Source organism: Drosophila kikkawai, chromosome 2R (assembly GCF_030179895.1).
Source record: "Drosophila kikkawai strain 14028-0561.14 chromosome 2R, DkikHiC1v2, whole genome shotgun sequence".
NCBI lineage: Eukaryota > Metazoa > Arthropoda > Insecta > Diptera > Drosophilidae > Drosophila > Drosophila kikkawai.
The window spans coordinates 21,594,477-21,611,644 of NC_091729.1; the positions used below are offsets into that span (position 1 = coordinate 21,594,477).

At 44.2% G+C, this 17,168-nt stretch overlaps 6 protein-coding genes across 6 annotated transcripts; 3 read left to right on the forward strand and 3 right to left on the reverse strand.

The window, feature by feature from the left end:
* Nucleotides 1-3: 3 nt before the first annotated feature.
* On the reverse strand, nt 4-2,540 carry Fmo-2 (Flavin-containing monooxygenase 2). Its single transcript, XM_017169161.3, has 6 exons — nt 2,407-2,540; nt 2,191-2,353; nt 1,947-2,136; nt 1,631-1,802; nt 439-977; nt 4-380 (listed from the first exon to the last, which is right to left on the reverse strand). The coding sequence occupies exons 1-6, from the start codon at nt 2,450-2,452 to the stop codon at nt 201-203; spliced, it is 1,290 nt and encodes a 429-aa protein (XP_017024650.1). The 5' UTR covers nt 2,453-2,540; the 3' UTR covers nt 4-200.
* A 2,342-nt stretch (nt 2,541-4,882) lies between these two features.
* On the forward strand, nt 4,883-8,467 carry Debcl (Death executioner Bcl-2). The gene is made up of 3 exons (XM_017169449.3): nt 4,883-5,692; nt 7,550-7,693; nt 7,747-8,467. The coding sequence occupies exons 1-3, from the start codon at nt 5,267-5,269 to the stop codon at nt 8,206-8,208; spliced, it is 1,032 nt and encodes a 343-aa protein (XP_017024938.1). The 5' UTR covers nt 4,883-5,266; the 3' UTR covers nt 8,209-8,467.
* Nucleotides 8,468-8,538: 71 nt separating this feature from the next.
* Nucleotides 8,539-10,815, forward strand: Opbp (Optix-binding protein). Its single transcript, XM_017169425.2, has 5 exons — nt 8,539-8,692; nt 8,755-9,475; nt 9,545-9,940; nt 10,011-10,554; nt 10,629-10,815. The coding sequence occupies exons 1-5, from the start codon at nt 8,686-8,688 to the stop codon at nt 10,680-10,682; spliced, it is 1,722 nt and encodes a 573-aa protein (XP_017024914.1). The 5' UTR covers nt 8,539-8,685; the 3' UTR covers nt 10,683-10,815.
* Nucleotides 10,733-11,662, reverse strand: geminin (geminin DNA replication inhibitor). Its single transcript, XM_017169427.2, has one exon. The coding sequence runs from the start codon at nt 11,491-11,493 to the stop codon at nt 10,933-10,935; it is 561 nt and encodes a 186-aa protein (XP_017024916.1). The 5' UTR covers nt 11,494-11,662; the 3' UTR covers nt 10,733-10,932.
* A 546-nt stretch (nt 11,663-12,208) lies between these two features.
* Nucleotides 12,209-15,531, forward strand: sced (scrambled). The gene has a single exon (XM_017169311.3). It carries the CDS (start codon nt 12,390-12,392, stop codon nt 14,907-14,909), a length of 2,520 nt encoding a protein of 839 aa, XP_017024800.1. The 5' UTR covers nt 12,209-12,389; the 3' UTR covers nt 14,910-15,531.
* A 3-nt stretch (nt 15,532-15,534) lies between these two features.
* Dpit47 (DNA polymerase interacting tpr containing protein of 47kD) lies at nt 15,535-16,881 on the reverse strand. The gene is made up of 2 exons (XM_017169312.3): nt 16,200-16,881; nt 15,535-16,140 (listed from the first exon to the last, which is right to left on the reverse strand). The coding sequence occupies exons 1-2, from the start codon at nt 16,827-16,829 to the stop codon at nt 15,577-15,579; spliced, it is 1,194 nt and encodes a 397-aa protein (XP_017024801.1). The 5' UTR covers nt 16,830-16,881; the 3' UTR covers nt 15,535-15,576.
* Between the last annotated feature and the right edge of the window lie 287 nt (nt 16,882-17,168).

Sequence of the window (17,168 nt, forward strand, 5' to 3'; positions counted from 1 at the left end):
TCATTTCAGCTTCATTTTTTTTTTTATTTATTTAACATTGAAAATTAATTTGATTAATTCTTATTCTACGGCATTAAACATTTCTTAGGGAGTATATGGTATTTAACAGTTTGATGACTTATTTAGTGGCACCATGGGCTCTTAGGATTCGACTAACACACGTGCATTAAGTGAATTATGTGGGAACGACTTTGGTCAAATCATACAATAGCTTTTCCATTCTTCAGGAAATTTTCATTGTCTACGATCGTGTATTTGTTGCTTCTGTAGGAGTCTAGCTCGAAAATGTATTTTTTGCCACAGTCTTTCATCAGCTTATGAATGACAGGTTTGATGTTCTCGATGCCTGCTATCCTGGCCAGTTCATTGTAGTAAACAAACTGAAATGAAATAGAGTGTTCAGGGCAAAGAATCTTGGATTTTATAGTTGACATTTACCTGTCGTTCGCCCATTTGATGTGCTTTTTTGCGATTGTGGACACCACAGCCCCAACGCTCTCCTATCTCCTGCTCCAGCTCGGCGATCATCTCCTCGCGAGAAGGAAACTGGCGCTCGCCCGTAAAGAACTTGACTGTGAAGCGAACCTGCATGTCGAAGATATGGGTGGGGATAACGTTGAAGGGCAGCCCAATGAAGGCCATTGTGGGGTGATTGATGTTGATGCAGTGCTTCCACAGCGGTTGGACAAAGTTGTCGATAACCTGGATGCCAACGTCAGTGCTGAGGCAGGGAAATGTGTACTTGTAGCCGGTGCAGAACAGCACGTGACCGAAGCTCTCCTCGCTACCGTCCTTGAATACCGCCCCATTTGGCGTAAAGCGCTCCACATCCGGTTTTTGTGACACATTGCCCATGAAGGCTGTGTTGGGCGTTGTGGACAGGTGATGGCTCAGGAACACCTTCTTGGCGGCCGTGCGAATGTGATTACATATATCCATGCCGCTGGGTCCAGCACCGATGATTAAGACACTTTCGTCTACATTGAGAAAGGTGGTAAATAATATTTATTTAATTAATTTAAATTGATAGGGGAAAGGAGAATAATTTCGTGAAGCGGAAGTTGGTATACCCCTCAACTAGCTAAATATTTTTTGTTTGGAAAGCTCACATAAGCCTTTCGGGCTTCATATATGGTTAATTATATTTTTATAATAATATAATATTCAAAAATTCTTGATAAATCGATGTGTAAAACTATTTTGAAAACGTCTATCCAAAAACTTAAATGTTTTTAGTGTAAATAAATTTTTTTTTTATATTTCGAAAGAATTTTTTGCAGGAAACAATAGTAATTTCTGTAGCTCTCTTGATATTCTGTTTCCAAAGGACGTGATATTTCCTATTAATTGCATAAATTCCACATTTGATCAGTCCCCGCAATCACTACAAAAACACGTGCATTCAGAATTGGCACAGGCCCACCAACACTTATTATTATTATTATTATGTCACTCGGTCGGGCAGTCAACAGTGCTATCTGCTTCTGCTTCCGAGAGGGCTCCATTTATTTATGGGGGAATCAAGAGTGAGACTATGGCCAGACGGCGGGCTTGATAAGTCCGATTTGTGGGCCAGGCGCGATCAGAATGCTCTAGGATGCAGATGCGGAGTACTAAATGCTTATCTTACCTTTAAACGTATCTGCTTTGCGATACAAATGGCTGTGCATCTTCTTGCCCCTGTACAGCTCCAATCCCTCGATCTGCGGCAAGTCGGGTTCCGTATAGTGGCCATTACAGACGTAGACAAAGTCGTAGTAGACTGGATCGCAGGTATCCGTGCTGTGGTCCCACACATAGACCTGAAAGTGGATTTAGGAAGACCCAATGTCAATCGTAATTATTATATTATGCCAGCAACATTGTGTAAGCCCAACAACAAGTCGCAAAGGTTGAGACACAATCAAAACTGGTTCGGAAATACGTAATGTGACGTCGTTACCCACCTCCCAATCGTCCAATCGAGGACGCACTCTTATCACCTCGTGCTGAAGCTTGATGTGGGGTTCCAGCTTAAAGTGCTTGGCATAGGATCGCAGAAAGTTCAACACCTGTTGAGCAGTGATAAAGGACTCATCAATGTCATCGGGATAGGAGTAGTCGGGATAGCCCATGACCTCTTTGGGCAGATTGGTGCTGAAGTGGAGCAATGTCACTAAACTGTTTTTCTAATATTCTTTCCACACTTACCGCAGTCCCTCGTACATGCTGCTGTGCACTTCATCGTACTCGTCTTTAGGCATTTTGTCTGAGAAGATCCAAGTACCCCCGATCTCAGTTCCTCGCTCATACGCCACTGCATCCAAGCCCGCCTCCAGGGAGTTCTTCAGGGCACAGAGACCGGCGGTGCCAGCTAGAATAAGCATTTGAATTTAATAACCATAGACATCAGCTTTATCAGGTTACCTCCTATCACGCAAACCCTGCGCTTCTGGTCCTTCAAAGTCTTCATAATTTGTATTTGTATATTTCCCAAGGGGTCTGACTTCTGAGCTCTAATTATTTCCAAAAACACGTCGCTCCGCCTTGGCGACTGACCAACGACTAACTGCCGGGGGGCTCGTGCTCCCGCTGATATAGACCGGGAAAGGCGTTGCGATGTGCCCTACACTCGGCAAGCTCGGTGAGACTGATAAGTTGATTCCCGGATATGTACATATACTCGTAAATATTGTTTTTAGGGGGCAGGGGCTTTCACAGGGCGACTTCATCTTAATCCGAGGCACTTATCACTTGCGGTTGTCAGTGATATAACAGAGCGTCGGCAGTTCTGTAAGCGACTGGATTGAAATTTCAGACACATAATATTAAAAACTCAATGTATTTAAATATTAATTAACATATAAGCTGATCCACTGACACAATTAAGAGTATAATTTGCCTTCATAGTAAATATGTTTAAACATAATGCAACCTATACTCTTTCAGAGATAAGTAAGAAATTTTCGAGGAAGTTTCTAAATATTTGTTTTAAACGTTCAAGTTAGTCAAGTTTCACTGTAGGATTCGAACATCTGGCTGCTGATCATTACGCATAGAAAGCGATTATGGGTTGGGAGAAAAGTATACTTGATAACCCACACAATTAGTTAATATTTTCCCTAGAATTATACCCCTTATGCCCCGGAGTCACTGTGTCAATTCAGTTTAACAGCCTATTTGAGTTATTTTATATTTATTAATTATCAGCTGACACACCAGTGGCACAGAGTATTCGGAAATGTATTTGTGTGCGGATTGTCTCATCCGAGATAGGGAAGTGTAATTGTAATTCATTCAATTCATACAATGTAAACAGACCCCAGCGAAGACCCTCGAATGTTCTGAGATGGGTATGAGGAAGCCAAGCAAAGTATGTTGCTATGTATTGCTCAGATAGTGATAATGATTGCGCCTAGGCCTACTCTCAAGTGGAAAGCGAATCCCATATATTCCTGCTCTGACAGCTCCTTGATGTTAATTAAGATTATGCTTAGTTGTGTGCTGGAGTGCTCACACTTGACGCCCCGAGCCAAGGGCCCCGCCTTGATCATTCTACAGATAATATTATAGCTTGTTATTTTCCACTACGTATGGAACTAAGACATTAAATATTTACTATAAGCGAATTTATTTGAAACTGTTGTGAATATATTTCTAGACACTCAGGAGGTTTCCAGAAATCTAGTGAATATTCTGAAATTATTAGATATGTTTAAGACTTAGCTGGATTTTACAAGGCTTATCAAAAAAGCATTTTCCTCTTTTGTTTTCTTTAAATTTACTTTTAAATCTATGTCCTGCCTTAGACTATGTATTATAACTAATTTATTTATTACTGAAGGAAATACATGAGACATGACCGCTTGCCTGCCAGTTGCTACGCGGACTGGTCTTTTAAATCTGAAACTCGTGCTATAAACTTATTGAATCTTTCCAGATTGTCTTATCTCTTTTAAAGGTATTATACGTATTAATATACATATGTACATATATGTTTGTACATATGTGAGTTTAAATCGGAAAACATTGTTTTATAGCTGCAATCGAAACGATCTAAAGAAATTATCTTGATCAATTAAAGATTAGAAAAAAATTTATAGTTAAAATAATATTTGTTTTTGTCAGTGGGTAAAATCTTACTAAATATATATAAATATATTTTTTTTACGACCCTATAAAATATGTTTATATACTAATACATATATTATTGATCAATATCAACAGTCGAATCGATTTGTTATGTGAGTTTCTCTTTGAGTTTTTAAAATAATTCAATAAAACTTTAAAGACAGCGGACATAGCTGACATAAAATCAATAGAGAATTAATTAATTATTTTTATCTACTTCAAGATATTGACCTTTTTATTATCTTAGACCTTAGGTTTTATTTTATAAAACTAATTTTAAAATTAAAAGAAAGCTATGTAAATCCTACTGCACAGTTTTTCGTCTTCGCCGCGCACTTTGTCTGGCCTAATGCAAAATTCAAAGATTTGGCTGCTGTTTTTTTAGCGGGCTCACATTTTGAGCTTTTCAAAATCAGCATTTAGCTAGTGGTGGTAGTCGGGAACGATCACATATCGATAAACCTAATTTATTAATAGATTATCGGTGGTTCCATCCGACGAACTGATCCCACGAACCAGTTCAGAACGAAGACGAGCGAACCAGAGTGACCAAGGAGAAAATACCGAAAAATATCAAGCAAATATATCGCGATTTCGATATTTGGGCAAACAAATTTCACGATATCGATATATTGATATTTTGCTATACTTTTTACATTCTACATGAGAATTCGACCCCAAAAACGAGAATTCGACCCCATGCATGTAAAATGTAAGTTCAGAGTGACCAAGGAGAAAATACCGAAAAATATCGGAGATCGGAGAACGAGAGCTGGAAGAACGAAGAACGGGACGGAAGAACCGGACAGTGGCGATCAATCGTTTTCCCACTTGCTCCAAGCCCCAAGCCCCAAGACTCTCGGTTAAAGGTTCAAAGTGATGTGAGGCGAAAAGCGACAAATCGAGCAAACAGGCGCGCACAGCGGAGCGAAAAAGAAAGCAAAGGCAGCAGCAGCAGCAGCAACAAGTTTTAGTGGTTTTCCTTTGTGCGTCTCGTTCGTGTTTGTGCTCCGCTCTGCTCTGCGCTCTGCTCCCCCCGATCGAGAGCGACTTTTATTTTGTTTTGCCCATTTTATCAGAACACAATCCAATCCCGACCGCCTCCAAAAAAGCGGAAAGCGAGCTGTGGAGGTGATCCGATCCCAGTGCATAGTGCATGCAAGGCTGCGCTTTCAAAATTACACAACACACACATGAGCGAGGGGACGGAGGGCAGGGCCTACAACAAAAGCAGAAGCACCAACAAAAGCGGGGCAGCCAAGCATTTCTGCCCCTGATGCCCTCGGCGACCATGGCCCCCACCACCAGCCCGCCCGGTCCGGCACCGAAGCTATCAGCCAAGTTCAAGTCCTCTTCGCTGGACCATGAGATCTACACCGCAAACCGGCGTGGCACGATCGCTACGGCTTCCAGCGACTGGAAGGCGCTCCGCGGTGGGACCACTAATGGGCGCTCCCTTCCCGCCGGTGGCGCCGCCCTGGGCTTGTCACCCATGACAAGGGCCGCCTCCACATCATCCCTCGCTAGCAGTACACGCACCATGACCAACTACCAGGAGTACAAAATGGAGATTATCAATCAGGTAAACTGTTTTACATAGCTTCATCGTTTTCACTATAAAAACTGCTATATTTATAATGTGCAAATATGCCTTTAAAAGGGGAAACCTAGTGTAAATTCCTTTCTTTTTGAAGTATCACAATTTTTTTTTTATTTAAAATATTAAAACATGTAAGAGAGTACCGATGGTCTTAATCGCGTATTTATGTGTCTATCTATTATCAAAAATTCTTAATTTGTAAATAAAAAGTGTACTTGTTAGCTAATTCAAGTATTCTGAATAAACAAGTTATAACGAAAACGAATATAACAGCTGTTTGACAACAAGCTACATTTTGAAATGTTGATTTTGTTGATTAATTTTGATCAAGATCCCATTTATAAGCTTTTGGGAAACCTAAAAAATTACATAAACTTTCATAAATGTTCCTTGAAATTAATAATTTAAAATATATTCAAATAAAAAACGAGAACTAATTTAATGGAGAAAAATCAATGTTGCAGTTATAAATTTACTATTTAAAATTTCGTTAAGTACAAATGGAAAAATGTAACAGCCTAATTATTATTTGAAAACTTTAGTCTCCCTTCAAAATCTTCGGTTCAGATGCCAAAAAACGATCAACAAACTGAACAAAAAAAAGCTGTTCAAATAAATAGCCATATTTTGTGAAGATATTTTTTAAACTACGGCGAACACAACAAAATAGAAGACAGATCCGCAAACAGAGAAAACCTCGATTCCTATGTTTGCATTGCAAAAATGTTTGCGAAACTTCCATTTTGAGTCGTCTGTTAACAAGGACGATTGATATATCTATATCTATTGATATATGTACATCAGTGGGTCGTCGTGACTGTCTTAATTTAATTGATAAGGCAAATATTTTTTGTTTCGGTCATTCGTTTATCTTCGGCCCGATAAAAAGCTCGAATGCCCGCACGGATTTCTTCATTTTGCTATGTAAAATATTTACTTAACTTCCCGCCGTAGGTGAGCGAAATGTAAAGTGTTTATTTAATATATATATATTGCTTTGTAGTTGCTTACATTCGCCTGATAATTTGTTGAAGAATTTTAGTAAGCGCATTGCGGATGCCTGTTTTTTTTTTATTTTTTGTTGGCCACTTTGATAAATTCAGTTTCCACAGAAAAAAAAACAGCAAATAAACAAGTATTCCAAAAATAAATTGCCCCCCATACACACAAGATTATTCCCTACAGGCTAAAATGATGAATTCATCGAACCCAATGTGGTGATTTTTATGTTACTTTGGTCTGTCCAATGTTAACAAATGGAGCGCCATAGCCACATATGTATTTTACAATCACATAAACAAAAAACCCGGTGATAAATTTGATGGGAGGCTAAACGGGTTCGGAGTACCTTCCAATAGAATTGTCAAGCCACGAGCCGCAAGGTCAGCGATTTGCCATGGGTTCGAGATCTCTTTATGTGATATTGGTACCTAAGAAGATAATTGCCGAAACGTTGAACTGCTCAATAAAAATCGATAGAACTAAGCCCCAAGAAGAGGCAGGATTTTCTTTCAATTACTCTTAACTCTGCAGTCTATCTGTGTAGCATGTTCCGATCGTTTATACTTATTTGTTTAGAACGCATGTCATTGTTTATGATCGCTCTGGGTACTCTCTACAAAGGCTGCAGTCGACAGACTCTGTAAGAGGTGCGAATGATATTGCACAGGTGTCCACGAAATTCTCCTGTAAAACGTTTCAACGATACGTAAATAAGTGTTCCAGGGCCGCCGACACTCACCGGATATTTTGAGGCAATCAATTGATGTGGTGGCGCGCTGATAGACCAATCAACGCAACAAGGCAATAATTTAATTTCGATTGAACTTTTCTTTGCAGGGCAAATGCCTATGTGGACAGTACATCAGAGCCCGTTTGCGGAGGGCTGGAGTCCTTAACCGGAAGGTGACTCAGCGGCTGCGAAACATCCTGGATACTGGCTCTTCACACGTCGTATATGAGGTCTTCCCCGCGCTGAACAGCGTAAGTAGTTTCCCACTTTTATACCTTTTACTAAAATAATTGTAACTCCTTAGATGGGCGAAGAACTGGAGCGCATGCATCCTCGTGTGTACACAAACATATCCAGACAGCTTTCGAGAGCACCGTTCGGTGAGCTGGAGGACAGCGACATGGCACCAATGCTGCTCAACCTAGTGGCCAAGGACCTATTCCGTTCGAGCATCACTTGGGGCAAGATAATCTCGATCTTTGCCGTCTGCGGTGGCTTTGCCATCGACTGTGTACGCCAGGGCCACTTTGACTATCTGCAGTGCCTGATTAACGGCCTGGCTGAGATAATCGAGGATGATCTTGTTTATTGGCTGATAGACAACGGCGGTTGGCTGGGCCTGTCGCAGCACATCCGGCCGCGAGTGGGCGAGTTCACGTTCCTTGGCTGGCTGACGCTTTTCGTGACCATTTCGGCGAGCGCCTACATGGTGTCCAACGTATGCAAGCGTATCGGCTGTCAACTATATTCGATGATATTCCGTTAGTCCCCCGGACCGCATTGCAATTGCTGTTATACGTTACGTGTACGATTTAGTCAGTGAAAACTTCGAATCATTCCTGCTCCTGTGGCACCCGAGCCGTATAAGTAGTCCGTAGTTGATATTGTTTTACGCATATAATATTGTTATCTGTTTCTTCTTTTTGTACATACACACACACAATGCTAATCCTAGTACCAAGCGCAATAAAGTGTGCATTTTAATCATTCGATTTGAGCTTGCCGCCAGAGAAGGTTGCCAGATATGTGAAATAGTTGTCTTTCAATTGATATCGATTTTTCGATTGCTTATCGATGTCTTATCATCTGTTGACAGTGTTGTACAGCGGAAAAAGGCAGTGACTAGACATGTGTTGGTAAAGACCCAGGCGTAAATAAAAACAATACCCATCGTGTATTTTCATTTACCAAAAAATGTCAAGAATTGGAGGCCTTACTAGTCTGTCTTTAATAACGTAATGCCATGTCAAGTTAGTGTTCAGTATCCAACATAAAGGACTAGGATAGATACACAACAACCTTCTTTTTACAGCGCACAACGAGCCCGAGGAGATTCAGCCCAACATCCATGTGGAGGACGGACTTTGTGGAACAACCCAGTCGCCCCTTTTTTACTGCGAGAGCTGCGGGAACATTTACGGAGACAATGAGTCCTACGCCAAGGACCACAGTCACCAATCTGGTTGTTGTGTCGGTGGGATCAAGAAAGAGCTTGAGTTTGTAGAGGAGTTCATTTCAGAGGAACAGACCGAGGTTCCAGCAAGTTTAGCCGAGGAGGATAATGAAGAGGAGATCCACGAGGCTGACGTTCCGCTCTGGGAGGTGGTAGATGACCCCATTAAAGCAGACGAGAACGAGACTGACCCCACCCATTCAGATCGTTACTTTTGCTATGACTGCCACAGCATTTTCGAAAACAGGAGCAGTGCAGAGGACCATGTTTGTCCGCAGGCAGACACCGGCGGTGGCTCTATACAGCATGCAGACGAGATTCCCGCCGGCACAGCTAAACCACCGACACGTCGGAAGTTGCCCAGCGTGGCAGCTAGGACAGACTCCAAGGGTAGTTCACAATCATCTGTCATTAGCTGTGAAATATGCAACACAGTTTTTAGTTCTGCCAAGTTTCTTAAGTTCCATATGCGCATTCATGAAAAGGTGGCTCCCAAGAGCATTCAAGACGCCCTTCCCGTGGGCGCCCACCAGCAGTACAGTAAGCTGGATCAGTTTTACTGCGAGATCTGCAACAAGAGGTATTTAGAATCTCATAAATCCTATAAAGCCTTCTCAATTCAGCAATTTGTTTGTTTGTACTCCTTCAGTTTCGACGAAAACCTCCTCACGGTGCACAAGCAAATGCACCAGGAGACCGCCAAAGAGTTCATGTGTGGCGTTTGTAACAGGCAATTCTTTAACTCAATAGACTATGACATGCACCTCAAGATTCACCAGAAGCCGCGCGACTTGGAAGCCACAAGAATGCCCGAACACCGCAGCACTGCTGGCGATAAGGAGAAGCCGGGCTTTCCCTGCCAGTACTGCGAGCGTGTGTTCTCTCGCCCTTATGAAAAGGTTAAGCACGAACGGGTGCACACGGGCGAGAAGCCATACTCTTGCGAGGTGTGCGGCAAGACCTTCCGTGTCTCGTACTCGCTCACTCTCCATTTACGGACGCATACAAACATACGGCCATATGTCTGCACGGTATGCAATAAGCGGTGGGTTTGGAATATCAAAATAAAACTAGTCCAAGTCAAACTACTTTATAATTGTTATTTTAAATTTCAGGTTCAAGTCCCACCAGGTGTACTCTCACCACCTGCGTATACACAGCACAGAGCGCCAGTTTGCCTGCGACGTATGCTCAAAATCCTTCCGCACCTCGGTCCAACTATATGCCCATAAGAATACCCACACCAAGCCATACCAGTGTGTTGTATGCAACCGCCCCTTCTCGTCAATGTACGCCGTAAGAATTCACATGCAAACGCATGAAGACGAGAAGAGTAAAGGAAATGGAAAAGGCGTACAGGCTTCTACCAAGAGCCAACCTTCAGCTGGGAAATTCTGGTGCAGTTCCTGTGGAGCAGAGTATGCACGTATGTTTGCCCTGCGAATGCATATGAAGACGGCTCACGGCCTGACAGAGGAAGTCATACAGCAGGAGGAGAACTCGTCGACCGCCCTAGAGGATGTCCTTCCTACCGTAGTAGACTCCGAGACAGCGGTGCTCATAGCAGCCGCCGAGGCTGATGCAGCATACATTAACGCTGTGGTAAACGCTGTAGATGTCGTGGGATCCGTGCCCACATACGAAGAGGTGGCCGTTGAAGTGGGTTGATTTCACCGCATATTAAGTTATTTCTAGTGTCAATTTTAAACTTGTTTTCGTATCTGCCATTTCAGTTCGATGTGGACAATTTCCACAGTGAGGAAATCATCACGGACTGGCTTAAATAGCAGTTAAAAACCACCTCTCCTAGTAGCCAATAAACAAATTACAAAAAAGGTGAGCTTACTGCATCAACTTTATTGGGAACATAATATAGCTGGCGTTTTGGTAACAAGTAAATATATTGCTGGAGTACATTGAGACCAGTCCGTTTTAGTGTTAGCTGGCGTAAATGGGATAAATTAAGGGGAAACATATTTAACTAAGACTAAAGTAAAATCTTAAGCTAACAAAACGTATGCAGCGTAATAGCTACTTTCACTCTTGGTCGCCTCCTGTAGCCTCCTCTTCCACCTCACTGTTGTCCTCGTCGCAGATTTCCTTGAGCACCTCCACCAGATTCTTGGCCTCATCTAGTTCCTGGCGCATTGTGTCCATCTCCTCCTCCAGTCCCTCGATGCGCTCGTGCAGATGCCGGTTCTCGGTTAGCGAGTCCTCCAATGCCAGTCGCCGCTGCTCCGCTAACAGCTTGTAATAGTTTTCACCGGGCTCGCTCTCGCTGGTTAGATCCTCCGCTGTGATGGGCTTATCGACATCTCGACGCGTCGTCGGCTCTGGCTCCGTTTGTGTGTCTGCGTCCTTTGTCGTCGATGGCGATGGCGCTGTGGTTGAATCTACGCATTTGCGCTTCCCATACTTTGGCGTGACCTGAACGCCGGCCTTAAGACGGCTCAGCTGATCCACGATGGAGGTTCGGTTCTCCTTGTCGTTAACGTTGCCCTGCAGGGGCTTCAAAGTCTTGCGTTGTTGCTTTAGGTGCTCCTGCTGCTCGGCCTCGCTCTCGACTTGGATGTAGACTCTGGCAGCGCTCGCGGACATCTTCAGTGCTGTTCCTTGGGCTCTTTATAGGTGTTTAAGCGACAGCGCGTGTGTTATTTGTCCTTTGTCGTTTGTTTACGCATTAATTTGTGGACTAAAGTCGGCGCGTTTTCTCTCGTTGTAATGGCCGCCAAAAAATGCGAAGCCGCGTGCTGCTGTCCAACACTGTTCGCTTTCAGGGATGGCAGTTTCTTAGATATATCGATATATATATATAGATGTCGATATTTTTGTAATTAGAATAAATAATATTTCTTATAATTCTATATCATTGACACGATATTTTTTATATATTTTCACAACCCTTATGATTCTGTTTGACACGAGCAGTGCTGCAATTTTAAGTGCAATTTAATACTTAATACCCTTTTAATAAGTGAATAATAACATATTTTATCATCATGAATAGTAAAATTGTCCTTGTGGCAAAGATTTCTGTTTATTCCTTTTACAACTACTTGACTTAATTAGTCACTCGGCAACGAATATCTAAGCCTTTCTTCTATAAATAATATTCATTTAGTTCTTATTAACATAAATATACATCGTAATATAAGTTAAGAAATGTAATAAAAATCTAAATTAATAAATTGGTATAAAATGTTTATTTTTTAATGTTCATTTCTGTAAAATTAAAAGTATCGTTATATTTTGTTTACATGTTCTTCAAAATATACCCTATCCCAGTATTTCTGTATTTTCGAAAGGTGGCAACTCTGGTCACGGCACGAGGACACGAAGGATAAATATGGCGATAAGAGAATAGCCGATAAGAGCTCCACCCACAAAAAAAAAGACATGTAATTCAGTCAAAACCGGAAAAGTCCTTAATATTTTTTTATTTTTCACTTGTGCACATCCTTGTTCACCCACCCGATCTGCCGTCGTCACGCAGGATGGACCTCAACGAGATTTCCATGTGCATGGACGTGAAGCTGGATACACACGACAAGCGCCCAGTGGCGCTGAGATACAAGACATGGACCCGATGCCAAGTTAAAATTGAGGCCATTAAATGTGTGCCCTGCTTCCTGCGCCTCAGCTTCCAGGCATCGGTGGAGGCGACGGAAACTACCGGTTCGCATCCGTCCGCCAAGCATCCGCCACTGAGCATTTCGGTCAACGTTCCTGGGGTCAGCCTCAGCCTGGCCACCTCGCGCACAATGCAGCACTCATATGGGCTGTTCTGGACCCAGAATCGTCGTGACTGCTTCATCTACTTTGCCCTGGAGACTGAGACTTCTTGCCGAAGGCACATGAAGTGGATGCGAAAGTCTATCAAGAACCTGGAGCTGTACCGGCAGATCTTTCTCGAACAGCGCCGCCTGAGCAGGGGCCCCAGAGGATTGGGTCCTCTGCCCAATTTGCCTGAAACTACTCTAGACGGCAGCAATTTCTCTACGCGGGTTTCGCAAATCTATGAAGAGATCTTTGACGGTAGCCGCATCTCACGCGTCTCGATCGCTTCGGGCGTTTACGAGGAAATGAAGCCATCGGTAATGGAGACGCCGTCACCGCCCCCGCTGCCTGTGCAACCGCATCGCAAGCGCATTAACACCTTTGAGTGTGCTCAGCTGGGCGAGATTCCGCGGTGCAGTACCAATCCGGAGTCGGAGCTGGCCAAGAAAAAGAAGTACAAGACAATGTTGGATAATCTGTTCGGAGGTGCACGTCAAAAGCGCTCCGACAGCGCCAGCGAGCATGGCCAGCCCCAAGATCAGACTGAGCAGCCCTGCAACGACAACGTCCCTTCACCATCGGAGACAGCGCTACCACCACTCTCGCTCAAGCGCAGCTCCCAGCTTAGTAAGTCTCAGCGCAACAGCTTCTCCAGTCCCGATCTTTCGAAACTAAACTTTTTGGACACCTTCGGTGATGATCTTGGCGGCCAAAACCACGAGTCGAGCCTGGAGCTGAACATAAGTCTGGATGACTCGGTCATTGAACCAATCTCTCGGAACCAGCTTGTGGCCCAGATCTCAAAGCAGCTGCTCCAACAAGGCGGGAATACGGGCTCCCTAGAGAGCTTAAATGTTTCCGAGCAACTGCCGCACAACTTTAACTTTTCAGCGTGCAACACGTCCACCATCAATCTTATTGGATCCCATGGAGCTGTGCCAGAGCCAGGCAATCTTTTAAAAAAGAACAAGATTCTGGTAGACGATCTCACCGGCTACTGCGTGATGGCGCCCATTATTTTTAAGGCGGATAAGGAGGTACCACTGCAACCAGGCGGTAGCACCGCTTCGACTTCGTCCGGCTACTCCACAGGCTCCTACTGCTCCTCCACCAGCAGTTGCAATACAGAGGACCAACCCGCCGCAAAGACGCTGGTGGCGCAGGCGGCCAACGAGAGCGACATTTACGAAGCCATGCATGGCAGTTCCTTGAATAGCACCGTTGGAACGACGGCTGCAGCTGGATTTGCGGAACATTTATACGAGAACCTATTAGCTGTCAAAGCCGCCCAGGAGCTAGAAGCCCAACCGCTCTGCTTTGGCCTGAGTACTAGCACACCCACCGAATCTCCCTTGGCTCCAGCTTTGCCACAGAAAGCCAGCCACAGGGAGAAGACAAGCTCCTCCAGTCAACTGCAGCAGGAGGAGGAGGAGGACTATTACCAGACTCCGAGAAAGTCTATAATTAGCGTGGACGACAAGATACCCTCCTACTATCCAAACAGCTGCGATACCCTAAAGTCTAAGAGACGCAGTCCTCCGAATGTAAGGCACTTGGTAAGCAGCGCCTCAAAGTTAAGGCGTGACAGAAAGGAGAACCTGTACATTTCGTCGCCCCACCAGATCATCGAACAGCGTCAGAGGGTCACCACCACCAGCTCATCATCATCATCATCAGCAGGATCATTATCCAAGTCGAGAATCTCAACCAAAAAGACTGCTGCCGCACACAAAATCTCCGAGGGCGTGTATGCCGTTAACCATTCTGTTCAGCGCCAGAGCAACCATACCCACCAAACCAATAACAACGAGGGAGGAGTAGAGGAGGAGCTTCTGCACCTCACCATACTGAAGAACATTGACTTCAAGTTCGACGACGGCCAGGAGACTCACGAGACGGATGATGCTGGTCGGACCAAGTCAAGGCGTCCGACAGGGATTATCGAACCGCCGCCGAAGCTGGAGAATCGCTACCATGCAGCCGAACAGGCGGCCACCAAGCTCTTGCAGAAGTACGCCACACTACTGTCCCCCAGTAAGGGCAAGGCACTGGCAGCCGATGCCGATCCACAGCCGATGACACAGTCGGTGGCCACGTCCAACGAACTGCAGCCGCCGGCGGGGTCCAGCACCAAGAAGTTTGCTTCGCTGCCAAGATTTAAGAAAATTGACTTTTCGCCACTGAAAATTAGACTGAACAATGTCCTGCAGAGGAATCCTCCGTCGCCGCAGCAGTAATATCCCCCAAAGCTCCTTACAACTATCGCTTAATATTTTGTTTTCTGGCCTCTTGTGACTGTGTGTGATCGATGTGTGTACCCACCACCTTAATGTTTGTTTTGACTTCAGTTGATGTGTCATCAGCTTAATATTAATATGTTATTCATGTATTTAATACGCTTTTACCCACGACGATGCACTTAGTCTTAGGTTGATTTTGCTCATTGGAAATAGTAACGAATCATATCTGAGGCTCCCCCATCGAGGAAGCCTCCAGTATTACTGTTGTGAACGCATGTACGATTTACACTTAAGACCGCGCTCAATTATGGAAATTTTACAGAAACGCTTTTATACGAATTATACAAAACTACTATATATTGTTGAGTTATTTAGGCGCCTCGTTGTTAAAATTAATCTAAATTTAGTTGTAATTCTACAAAGGAATATATACCGAATCGAATAATCCCTAAACTGAAACTACGCTTTCAAGCTTTGCATATAACATATCAAAGATTTAGTTAATCCTAACATAAAACTGCTTCAATCTAGCGTAACCAAAGCTCAATTGTACCGTGACTAAGATGTAAGCTTAATAAAAAAATTGCCGCAAACCGAATAAAATGTATAACCAACCGAATCATCTGATTATTATAGTTATTTCATTTATTTTCCTTAAGTCATCTCAACTGTAGACCATTGGTCTTCTCTGTTGGTGGATAAATTCCTGTTCCACTCGCGAGTCCTTGGGCACCACATAGAAGAGCAGGGCTCCACCGGAAACAAAGAATCCCTTCTCTGCCACGATCTCGTTCAGTTGTTTCTCCACGACGATCTTGTGGACACAGCCCACTTTTCGGTTCTCGTAATACACATGCACATTGCCCGGTCGGTAGCTGTTCGTTTTGTCGCAGGGAAGGGGTTCGGCGAATAACGTCGCCAGGCAATCCTGCATGGTTGCCGTCTCCGGGAGCTGTTGCTGAAAGTCGCTAAACAGGAACTCCGGGTAGGAGAAGGCAGCTGGCCACACCAGAGTTGTGCCGTCCTCGTCTAGGTGCACAGGGTGATCTTCAAGCGGCAGGAATTTGGGGCGCAGCAACTCCTCGCTAATGGTGGCATTTTTCCCTCCGGCCTTTTGATCATCAAACTTAATCTCACGCTGTTCGATGGCATCGCGGAGCCTGTGATACCGACTCAGGCGACGCTTGGCTTCGGCAGCTTCCTTGCGTTGGTTGCGCTCTGTCTCCAACTGAAGGTGATTGGAATAGAGTTATAAATTCAGCAAGAGTTTGCTTGCAAAATACTCACCTTTTTCATTTTGTTTTTGTGCAGCAGCGTCTTAGCCTCTTTGTGGTCAACATCCACCTCGAGCAGCTCCTCGCACATCTGAGAGCACAAGTCAAACTTGTCCAGCTCGTGAGCACACTGTGCCGCTCGCCAGCGCGCCTTGGTATAGTCAGGCTTGAAGAAGAGGGCGCGCTGCGCATCGCTCAACGCAGATCTGTAGTTCTTTATGAAGTAATGAGCTGCCGAGCGATTGTTGTACAGCACGGCCAGCACATCCGGGTTCTCCGTCTTGGACTTGATACCCTCGGTGAAGCTGCAAACCGCCATGCGGAATTTCTTGTGCTTCATGTAGAAGTTTCCGTCCTCCTTGTAATTAAGAGCCAACTCGTCCCGGGTATTCTCCTCTGGATCGTACTTGAGCTTCTGCAGGCCCTCGAACATGGGGTGCACATCGTCCCCCGGCTGGGGCGCCCGCTTCATGAAGAACGGGTGCTTGTCCATCTCCTCCTGCCATCGGTCTTCTGGCCATCCCTCCTCGTAGCGCTTCTTCTCCAGGCCATCGATAAAGGCATCCAACTCGGCATCCAGCTTCGCTGCCAGCTCCAGGCGCTCTTCATCGGTCCAGTTGCGTTGCGCCGCCAATTCGTCCATAATTTGGTCCCAATTACAACAACAAAGAAATCGCACATGGAACCAGAGCTGCCAACTCTTCGGTAAATCTAGAAAAAGCCAAAAAGTTTTATTTCATAAATCTAGCGAAAAATTTATTAAAAATTTTTTTAATTGGCTTAAAATTAAGTAAAATGGAAAATCGCTATAATTCCCGCAGCACGTTATTCTACAATTTACCATATAAGCCATTTGATTATCTAGTGGGGAAAATTGCCAAATTGTGCGAAAATTCATCAAATCAACACTACTATCGTTGATATCGATAACTATCAACTGCCAAGCAGTGTTGGCTAATGCCTATGTTTTATAGTTCAATTG

Coding starts and splice junctions, on each gene's coding strand:
- Fmo-2 (XM_017169161.3), bottom strand. CDS start 2,452: ATGAAGACTTTGAAGGACCAGAAGCGCAGGGTTTGCGTGATAGGAG. Junction 1,803..1,946: donor CTCGATTGGACGATTGGGAG/GTGGGTAACGAC, acceptor ATCCACTTTCAG/GTCTATGTGTGGGACCACAG. Junction 978..1,630: donor CAAAGCAGATACGTTTAAAG/GTAAGATAAGCA, acceptor TTCTCAATGTAG/ACGAAAGTGTCTTAATCATC.
- Debcl (XM_017169449.3), top strand. CDS start 5,267: ATGCAAGGCTGCGCTTTCAAAATTACACAACACACACATGAGCGAGGG. Junction 5,693..7,549: donor AAATGGAGATTATCAATCAG/GTAAACTGTTTT, acceptor TTTTCTTTGCAG/GGCAAATGCCTATGTGGACA. Junction 7,694..7,746: donor TCTTCCCCGCGCTGAACAGC/GTAAGTAGTTTC, acceptor GTAACTCCTTAG/ATGGGCGAAGAACTGGAGCG.
- Opbp (XM_017169425.2), top strand. Junction 9,476..9,544: donor TGCGAGATCTGCAACAAGAG/GTATTTAGAATC, acceptor GTACTCCTTCAG/TTTCGACGAAAACCTCCTCA. Junction 9,941..10,010: donor TGCACGGTATGCAATAAGCG/GTGGGTTTGGAA, acceptor TTTAAATTTCAG/GTTCAAGTCCCACCAGGTGT.
- geminin (XM_017169427.2), bottom strand. CDS start 11,493: ATGTCCGCGAGCGCTGCCAGAGTCTACATCCAAGTCGAGAGCGAGGCC.
- sced (XM_017169311.3), top strand. CDS start 12,390: ATGGACCTCAACGAGATTTCCATGTGCATGGACGTGAAGCTGGATACA.
- Dpit47 (XM_017169312.3), bottom strand. CDS start 16,829: ATGGACGAATTGGCGGCGCAACGCAACTGGACCGATGAAGAGCGCCTG. Junction 16,141..16,199: donor ACAAAAACAAAATGAAAAAG/GTGAGTATTTTG, acceptor AATCACCTTCAG/TTGGAGACAGAGCGCAACCA.